We start from the raw sequence: 10,789 nt of genomic DNA, 5'->3' as shown, positions 1-10,789 counted from the left end.
TCCTCCGGGGTGAGTTTGTTTCTTTTTGTTCTAGAGCTTTCAGTTGTGCTGTTAATTCTCTAGTGTGACTATTCTCCAGTTTCTTCATGTGAGCACTTAGAGCTATGAACTTTCCTCTTAGCACTGCTTTCAAAGTGTCCCATAAATTTGGATATGTTGTGGCTTCATTCTCATCAAATTGTAGGAAGTCTTTAATTTCTTTTGTTATTTCTTCCTTGACCCAGGAATGGTGCAATTGTTCAATTTCCATGAGTTTTCAAGGTATCTACAATTTGTATTGCTGTTGAATTCTAGCTTTAAACTGTGGTGATCTGATAGAATACAGGGGGTTATTCCAATTTTTTCTTGTATCTGTTGAGGTTTGCTATGTTGCTGAGTATGTGGTCAATTTTGTTAATTCTGTTAATTCTCTTACTACATAAAATTAAACAATCAAAGAACTACCATCAACCTGGAAAGAGACAGCAGCACACAGAGTGCCTATAATAAAATATTTTATTAAATGAAATGTTTCTAATAAGGTATAGAATGAAGGAAACAATGAGCCATGTACAAGGAGGAGAAAGGGAGAAAAATGGATTTCCTTTGAATGGACTTCATGTCAGCTAGTAGAGAGCTCACGTAACATTCATGAGACCCTGGGTTTGATCCTTAGAAATGCATCAAAGCAGATGTGGTGGCATTCACCTACAGTTTCAGAACAGAATTAATTCTGTGGTGTACATTTCCTTCAGCATAGGATGCTCATGTACCAACTAAGAAATATTTTCTTGCTTTTAATCTTTCAACCTAGTCACCATGCACTGACCCTTGAACTTTTTGGCATTTGTGCCACTTACTGGGTGGTGGCTGTGTGTCTCCTCTTAAGCCGTTAGTATCTTTCCTTTCTTATCTACGCACTTGAATGATGTCAGTGTTGCTATGTAGCTAGTAATGCTGTGGGTTTATATTGATCCACATTAGCTCATTTTCCTGGATTGGAAGCCTTTTCTCTGATGACTTTTGAAAACATGCAGCCCTGACAGTAGTATTTGTTCATCCCTACTGGATCTGGGATAACATTGTTTTAAACTTTTTATTTCTTGAATAATCTGTTAGATTGTTAAGAAAATGTTTAGGCAAAGTTTAAGACCTTTTGTAGGCTGTTTAAAACACCCACAGCAGGAAGAACTTGTAAAAGAAAGTTTTATTCTGGCATAGAGTGTTGTTGAAGTTCCAAATTCCAGGGGCTCACCTGGTGTTGATGTCATTGCTGGTAGAGTCGCAAAGCAGTACAGAGCACTTCAGGATAAGAGAAAAGGAAAACAAATATATCTCTTCTTACATCTGCATTTAATCACCCTAATAATTCTACTTAATCCCAAGCTTTCCAACCCCACTCTAATACTATAGTTTGGGTTGAGTTTCCATCTTCATAATCCCTAACATGAGATTTGAAATTCAACATCTGAAAGCTTAGCTAACTCTCAAAACGCATCAAAACTGATCATAGAAACCCATGATGAATTTGGACATCTTTGACAAAGTAGGTAGGCCAGGATGGAGACCAGTAAGTATTCTACCTTACTCTCTTTTGTTGAAAAACACATAACAGCAGGCCTGAGGATGATAAGAAGTCAACATCAAACATCCAGGCTCAGCCTGCAATTTTGAGACTTAAGGGCATGTAATCATGAGATTCCAAAATGATTTCTCACATCCAAACGGTATAGAGGAGCCTAGTGATTAAAATATGAAAAAGTCACTCTGATTTTCAACCAGGAATGGGTTTTGTTTAGTCACTTGTTTCATTTTTTAAATATACATGCTGGCAGAAAATTTTGGTGAAAAAAATTATGAGAACCCTCCCTACCACGGGACTTCCCCATAATGGAGGGTCATTTGTGTAGTTCAGGCTGAGTCAGTCATACATAGGCATTGATCGCTATAGGGCTCTAGCCTGAGTGAGTTCTCCTGACTTCTGCAGAGTTTCATAGTGAACTGTGTCCTGGACCAGTCAAGGTATCCTTTCTGGGACTGTTCTGTTTTTATTATTTGTTTTGTGGTTTTGTTTGTTTGTTTTATAACTGGTAAAATAAAGTGATTAAACAAATAATTTAAAGCTTTGATAGTCTGTGGTTTTCATATAATAAGGAACAAAGGAACAGGTCCTGCAATGTGGCCAATATGGAAGCTTATTCAGTATGTGGCCATCAGCATAGGTGGATGAACAGTCTCTGCCACTTCTAATGTTTTCTGCATCTATTTGTTATATTACTCAGATCTTTATTGAGCATCCAGTATTCTCACTATAGGAGCTATCTCCTTGTGGATCTATGCCCATAGTAGCAGTCCATCCCCTCTCCCAGTGAGGATGCAAAAACTATGATTCATTTCATGTTTTACCTCTAGACATTACATAGCCCAAAGTACACCCTCTTCTGATGATAAGACGTACTGAACCAATCTCCAGAATGATATCATGATACATCTGGACCTTTGTAAGGGTCCCTTTTCCATGTCTTCTCAGCCTTCCTCCATGCTCCTCCCAGAAACCTCTGGATTTTTGTCTACAACTTTACAAAGTTCCCTGCCAGTGTATATCTTGTATCACTCATGTCCCTGGAAGACATTGTTGGTCTTCAAAGCAGTTGTGTCTCTTGAGTCCATTGCACATTCTATAACCTTGCATGATCTGTGAGGTTGAGTTTATTTCTTTCTAATAGGTGACCACACATTTACAGAATCTTTCAAGAGGCAAGAACGGCAAGGTTTTACAAGGCAAGGATCTAGGGACTCACACAGAGACGGGGTGGTCCTGGAAGATACTGTTGTAAGGTTTCTAATTCTCTGTGGTGTAGAGAATGGAGGCCAAAGGAAGAGAGTGATGTTCTTGTCACACTGCATGTGGGTTGATGCCTGCTCTACCACAGTGGAAATAAATTCTGGAAATAAAACAACCAGATCTGCCTCTGAGGTTTATATGAAATTAGTGTTTGCTTCAGGATTCTCAGTTGGGAAGAAGCGAAAATTTGAATCAGGGAGATTGAGGCAAGTATTTACTTTCCTAGTTTATTTCTATGTAGGATATTCCCCTTTTTAAAATTCTCTAACCCTATCCAAGTTTCAGGAGCAATGGAACTTCATGTTTGAGAAGACAGAAGGATGATAAGGGCCAGAGTCTCTAGTTGTACAGAGGGTACAGAGGGTATCTGAATATCTCTGGAATATTGTTCATAAGTCACTGCTGCTGTTGTACACGCAAGGGAAGTAGAAAGCTTCAATGATCAATGTGTATTACATTTTTCCATTCCATCGAGGTCCAAACACTGCCACCTTGTGACAGTTCTAATAATCTAATAGGGAAAAGGACATAATGTAAAAAAGGAAGCTAGCACCATTGATGTGAGAGAGGTAGAATACACAACACAGAATACTGAGGGATAAATAAGTCTACTTGAAAAGTTAAATAAAAAAGTAGGAAATTAATATGAAAACCACCATTTTCTTTACCATGGTTGTTACCACTGTATAATCAATCTCTACCATACAGAATAAAAGCTGTATGGAAGTAGGGATCTTGACTGTTTGGGCAGCTGATTATGACTAGGTAAGTGCTTGAATCATAATCCAAACATTGCAAGGACTCAACAACTATTTACTATAATATAATAGTGAATGAATCCCAGCCAATCCCATTAAAATTCGTTATACCTTTGCCCTACAGGTAGGATTCTTTCAAAATGAAACTAATACTTTCTGTATTAGTCAACTTTACATCACTACAACTACATACCTAAAGAATAACTTAAAAAGTAGAACTTTGGAGTGTCAGTTCATCATGTGTGGCAGAACAAAATCAGCAAGGATGGAGGTAGACAGTGTGCATTTCCATTTGTACACTTTCTTTCTCTCTTGTCCCTCCTTTACTGCTATTTGGAGTTCCAGATTATAAGATGGTGCTATCATCAATTACGGTGGGCTTTATTAATTAATGGAAATGCCCTCAAGGCTTTCTTAGAAATGTGATTTTCGAACCCTGCAGAGGCGGCAGGAGCCAAGGTACCATAGTTTCCTGCTCCGCCCACATAACTAAGACTAGATTGGCTTCAGGTGCTTGGGGTCTACGGCTGCGTCTTCCATTCCAGCAGCAGGAGTCAACGCTCCCTAGTCTACTGCCCCACTCACGGGTCCAGGTAAACCAGGGCCCATTTCTGGACCACCTGCATGGGCCTGGTCTCTGCCACTGAGGCTTCCATCCCAGAGGCAGGAGCAAACTCACCCTAGCATCCTAGTCTCCTGCTCCACCCACGTGACAAAGACTATCAGGGCCTGTCTCCAGACTACACTCCTGTGCCTGGGGTATAACACTGGGGCCCCCATCCATCCCAGTGAGATCCAAAGCACCCCAGCATCCTAGTCCATTTTTCTACCCATGAGACCAGGAAGTGGAGAGCTACCAGAACAGTGGACTTGTCAATACCCAATAGAAGGGAACCCTGGCCCATACCCATCAGTAGAGGAAGGGGAACCCTCTGGAACCCACTGCAAGAACGGATGGGAAGGAGACAATATAAAAACACAAAGAGCAACAGGAAAACCAATATGACACCACCAGAGTCCAGAGACCCTACACCAACAAGAACACCCATCACAAATATGATACCACCAGAGTCCAGAGACCCTACACCAACAAGAACACCCATCACAAACGAACTAGAAGAGAATGACATAAAAAACAACTTCATGGAAATGATAGAGGCCCTCAAAGAGGATATGAGAAAATCCCTTAAAGAGATGGAAGAAAAAACAATCCAAAAAATGCAAGAAATGGAGCAAAAGACAAAAACAAAATTGCAAGAAACAATTCAAACAGAATAAGGGCTGGAATCTGAAATAGAAACAATAAAAAAACACAGTCTGAAAGAATGCTGGAAATAGAAAAACTGGGAAAATGGTCAGGAACTACAGATGCAAGCATAACCAACAGAATACAAGAGATGGAATAGAGAATCTCAGGTGTTGAAGACACGCTAGGAGAAATAGATTCATCGACCAAAGAAAATCTTAAGTCCAACAAATCCCTAACACAAAATATCCAGGAAATATGGGACACTGTGAAAAGACCAACTTAAGAATAATAGGTATAGGAGAAGGTGAAGAAACCCACCTCAAAGGGCCAGAAAACATATTCAACAAAATAATAGAAGAAAATTTTCCCAACCTAAAGAAAGACATGCCAATGAAGGTACATGAAGCTTACAGAACACCAAATAGAGTGGACCCCCAAAAATCCCCTAGACACATAATAATCAAGACCCCAAACATACAGAATAAAGAAAGAATATTAGGAGCAGCTGGGAAAAAAGGCCAAGTTACATATAAAGGCAAACCTATCGGAATTACACCTGACTTCTCCATGGAAACTATGAAAGCCAGAAGGTCCGGGGTAGATATTCTACTAACATTATGAGTCCATGGATGCCAGCCAAGACTGCTATATATAGATGGAGAAAACAAGATATTTCATGACAAAACCAGATTTAAACAATACATATCCACCAACCCAGCCCTACAGAAAATTCTGGAAGGAAAACTCCAGTCCAAAGAAGTTAAGTACTACCAGAAAAACATAGATAATCCCACTGTACCAACAGGAAAAGAAAAAGTGGTGGGAAATCCACATACAATTCCAACAACAACAACAACAACCACTCAAAAACAAACAAGAATGAACTATCAAAGGTAATTAATTTCCCTCAATATTAATGGTCTTAAATCACCCATAAAAATACACAGGTTAACAGAATGGATTTGAATACAGAATTCATCCTTCTGCTGCATACAGGAAACACACCTTGATTTCAAAGACAGACGTCATTTCAGAGTTAAGGGCTGGGAAAAGATTTTCCAATCAAATAGACCCAAGAAACAAGCAGGGGTAGCAATCCTAATATCTAACAAATTAGACTTTAAACTAAAATCAATCAAAAGAGTTGAAGGATCTCACTTCATACTCATCACAGGAGAAATCAAACAAGATGAAGTCTCAGTTCTCAATATCTATGTCCCAAATGCAAAGCCACCCACATTCGTAAAAGAAACATTACTAAAACTCAAAACACAAATAAAACCTCACACACTTGTAGTGGGATACTTCAACACCCCACTCTAACCACTAGATAGGACCGCAAGACAGAAACTTAACAAGGCTACAAAGGACCTAATAGATGTTATGACCCAATTGGGTTTAACAGACATCTATAGAACACTCCATCCAAACATAAAAGAATATACCATCTTCCCCAGCTCCACACAGAACCTTCTCAAAAATCAACCACATATTTGCCAACATAGCAAACCTCAACAGGTACAAAAATTTTGGAATAACTCCATGTATCTTATCAGACTATCATGCCTTAAAGACAGAATTCAACAATAACACAAACCGCAGAAACAGTGCAAACTCACGGAAATTGAATAATACACTATTGCACCATTCCTGGGTCAAAGAAGAAATAAAAAAAGAAATTAAAGACTTCCTAGAATTCAATGAGAATGAAGACACAAGATACGCAAACTTATGGGACAATTTGAAAGCAGTGCTAAGAAGAAAGTTCATAGCACTAAGTGCCCACATGAAGAAACTGGAAAATAGTTACACTAGAGAATTAACAGCACAACTGAAAGCTCTAGAACAAAAGGAAGCAAACTCACCCCAGAGGAGCAGACACCAAGCAATAATCAAATTGAGGGCTGAAATCAATAAAGTAGAAACTAGGAAAACGATACAAAGAATCAGTATAACAAAGAGTTTGTTCATCTAGAAAATCAACAAGATAGACAAACATTTATCCAAACTTACCAAAAGGCAGAGTATTTACATGCAAATTAACAAAATCAGAAATGAAAGGGAAACAGAACAATGGACACTGAGGAAATCCAGAGAATCATCAGGTCAAATATTGAAAAGCTGTACACCACAAAATTTGAGAATTTAAAGGAAACGGACATTTTTCTGAATAGATATCACCTGCCAAAAATTAAATCAAAAACAGATAAGCAATTTAAATAGTCCTATAACATCTAAGGAAATAGAAGCAGTCACCAAAAGTCTCCCAACCAAAAAAAGCCCAGGGCCAGATGGCTTCAGTGCAGAATTTTACCAGAAATTCAAAGAACAGCTTATACCAATTCTCCTCAAAGTATTCCATGCAATAGAAGCAGAAGGGTCTTTGCCAAACTCTTTTTACAAGGCTTCAATAATATTGATACCCAAGCCACACAAAGACACAACTAAGAAAGAGAACTTCTGACCAACTTCCCTCATGAACATTGATGCAAAAATACTCAATAAAATATTGGCAAATCTGATCCAAGAACACATCAGAAACCTCATCCACCATGATCAAGTAGGCTTCATTCCAGGGATGCAGGGATGGTTCAACATACGAAAATCCATCAATGTGGTCCACCATATAAACAAACTAAGAAACAAAAATCATATAATCATTTCCCTACAAGCTGAAAAAGCCTTTGACAAAATCCAGCACCCTTCATGTTAAAGGTCTTGGAGAGATCCAGCATAACAGGAACATACCTAAACATCATAAAAGCTATATACAGCAAACCAACAGCCAACATGGAGAGAAACTCAAGGCAATTCCTCTAAGATCAGGAACAAGGCAAGGTTGTCCCCTCTCACCATCTCTCTTCAATACTGTACTGGAAGTTCTAGCTAGAGCAATAGGACAACAAAAGGAAATCAAGGGGATACAAATTGGAAAGGAAGAGGTAAAACTTTCACTATTTGAAGATGATATGATAGTTTACATAAGTGATCCAAAAAACTCTACCAGGGAATTCTTGCAGCTGATGAACACCTTCAGCAAAGTGGCAGGCTACAAGATCAACTCAAGAAAATCAGTAGCCCTACTATATACAGACGATAAAAGGGCTGAGAAAGAAATCAGAGAAACATCATCCTTTACAATTGCCACAAACAACATAAAATACCTTGGAGTAATGCTAACCAAACAAGTGAAAGACCTGTATCACAAGAACTTTGAGTCTTTAAAGCAAGAAATTAAAGAAGACACCAGAAAATGGAAACATCTCTCATGCTCTTGGATAGGTAGGATCAATGTAGTAAAAATGGGCAATTCTGCCAAGAGCAATCTACAGACTCAATGCAATTCCCATCAAAATCCCAGCACAATTCTTCACCTTGAAAGAACAATTGTCAACATTATATGGCAAATGAAAAGACACAGGATAGCCAAGACAACCCTGCTCAACAAAGCAACATCTGGAGGCATCACTATTCCTGACTTCAAGCTCTATTATAGAGCTGTAGTCCTGAAAACAGCTTGGTATTGGCACAAAAATAGACAGGTAGACTAGTGGAATCGAATTGAACTCTCTGAGATTAATCTACAAACTTATGAACACCTACTTTTCAACAAAGAAGCTAAAATTATACAATGGAAAAAAGATAGCATCTTCAACAAATGGTGTTGGCATAACTGGATATTGCAGATAGACCCAATGTCTATCGCCATGCACAAAACTTAAGTCTAATTGGATCAAAGACCTCAACATAAATCCAGCCACACTGAACCTGTTAGAAGAGAAAGTGGGAGGTACCCTTGAATGAATTAGTACAGGAGACTGCTTCCTGAACATAACACCAGTAGCACAAACACTGAGATCGACAATTAATGAATGGGACCTCCTGAAATTGAGAAGCTTCTGTAAGGCAAAGGACACAGTCAGCAAGACAAAAAGGCAACCCACAGATTGGGAAAAGATCTTCACTAACCCCACATCTGACAGAGGGCTGATCTCCAAAATTTTCAAAGAACTCAAGAAGCTATTCTCCAAAACACCAAAGGACCCAATTAAGAAGTTGGGAACTGAACTAAATAGAGATTTCTCAATAGAGGAGACTAAAATGACTAAGAGACACTTGAGAAAGTGCTCAACACCCTTAGCCATTAGGGAAATGCAAATCAAAATAATCCTGAGATATCATCTTACTCCTGTCAGGATGGCTAAAATCAAAAACACCAATAACAGTTTGTGCTGGAGAGGATGTGGAGAAAGGGGAACACTCCTCTACTGCTGGTGGGAGTGCCAACTAGTACAGCCACTATGGAAATCAGTATGAAGATTCCTCAGGAAAATGGGTCTGAGTCTACAACAAGACGCAGCAATTCCACTCTTAGGCATATACCCAAAAGATGCCCATTCACACAACAAGGATGTCTGTTCCACTATGTTCATAGCAGCATTATTTGTAATAGCCAGATCCTAGAAGCAACCTAGATGCCCCAAAACTGAAGAGTGGATAGAGAAAATGAGGTACATTTACACAGTGGAGTACTACTCAGCAGACAATAACAATGGAATCTTGAAATTTGCAGGCAAATGGATGGCACTAGAGGAAACCATCCTGGGTGAGGTAACCCAGACACAAAAAGACAAACATGGTTTGTACTCACTCTTATATGGATTTTAGACATGGATCAGGGGAGTGTCAGCCTACAATCCCAGTGCCAGTGAGTCTGGGAAACAAGGAGGTTCCCAAGATAGATGCATGATATCCCAGAGAAGAGGAATGAGGCAAGATCATCTGAGCACATTGGGATCATCAGGGGAGGGGAGAGAGAACCAAGAAAATGAGAGGGGGATAAGAGGAAGGGAGAAGAAGGCAAGGGAGAGCAGGAAGGTTGAGTCGAGGTAAGAACAGAGGAGAGCAGGATGAGAGATACCATAATAGATCGAGACATTATAGGCTTGAGGAGAGAGCTGACACTAGTGAGATCTTCAGAGATCTACAAGGATAACACCAACTGGCAAACTAAACAGTAGTGGAGAGATTGCACTAATAGCCCCTCCTTGATGATAAGGTTGACGACTATCCTATATGCCATCCTACAACCTTCATCCAAGGACTCATGGAAGCAGAGACAGATACACACAGCTAAACACTGAACTGGATCCCTGGAACCCAGTGACAGAGATGGAGGAGTGATGAGCAAAGGGGTCAAGACCATGATGATGAAACCCACCAAGACAGCTGACTGGATAAGGGGGAGCTCTTGAATCACAGACTGATGACTGAGAGACTAACAGGGGACTGATCCAGACTCCATGAATGTAGTCTCAGTGAAGAGGCCACAGAAATCACTGGGGCCTTGGGTAGTAGATGAATGTTTACCATGGTTTATGAATGAGCTTTGGGAGCCCATTCCAAACAGAGGGATGCTCTTTCAGCCTGGACACATGGGGAAGGACCTAGGTCCTGCCCAGGATGAAATGACAGACTTTAGAGATCCCCCCAAGGAGGGTCTCATCCTCCCCGGGAAATGATGTGGGGATTTGGTGGGGGGCTGGAGGGCTGGTGGAGGGACAAGGGAGGAGTAGTGGGAGGGGAAGCTGGGGCTGACATATGGAACATTCACGTTTCTAATTTAAATAAAAACATATATTGAGAAAAAAGAAATGTGATTTTTTCTCATCTCACAAGCATCCTTCAATCCCAACAAGATTAGCTCTCATACCATCCTTCAGGGGTACGTAGATACAGCATCCTGATATTCCAGCTAGTAGCAACAAGAAGCCAGTCTGAAGTAGGAAAAGCATATGAGTAGTACAGGCATTCCTGCTAGCTCCCACAATAACTTTCACAACATTCTTCTGAGCAAAGTCTATGGACTGAATGAGAATGCATTCATTACGCTAGCAACAGCTGTGCACTCCAAACAGTCACTGCCTCTCACAAATCTAACAGCTCTCCCTGAGAGCA

General features: G+C 39.9%; 1 protein-coding gene across 1 annotated transcript in view; it reads right to left on the bottom strand.

Annotated features, from left to right (window-relative positions):
• Window positions 1-1,152: 1,152 nt before the first annotated feature.
• The window catches only part of Fam135b (family with sequence similarity 135 member B), a 328,330-nt gene continuing 318,693 nt past the window's right edge, over window positions 1,153-10,789 (bottom strand). Inside the window, exon 20 of the mRNA XM_040735574.1 lies at window positions 1,153-1,281. Within this exon, the coding sequence (XP_040591508.1) occupies window positions 1,247-1,281 (35 nt within the window). The 3' untranslated portion in view covers window positions 1,153-1,246. The remainder of the gene's footprint in view (window positions 1,282-10,789) is intronic.

The sequence above is a fragment of the Mesocricetus auratus genome, unplaced genomic scaffold, assembly GCF_017639785.1.
Source record: "Mesocricetus auratus isolate SY011 unplaced genomic scaffold, BCM_Maur_2.0 Super-Scaffold_100047, whole genome shotgun sequence".
Classification (NCBI taxonomy): domain Eukaryota; kingdom Metazoa; phylum Chordata; class Mammalia; order Rodentia; family Cricetidae; genus Mesocricetus; species Mesocricetus auratus.
This window is presented reverse-complemented; position numbering and strand designations above follow the sequence as displayed.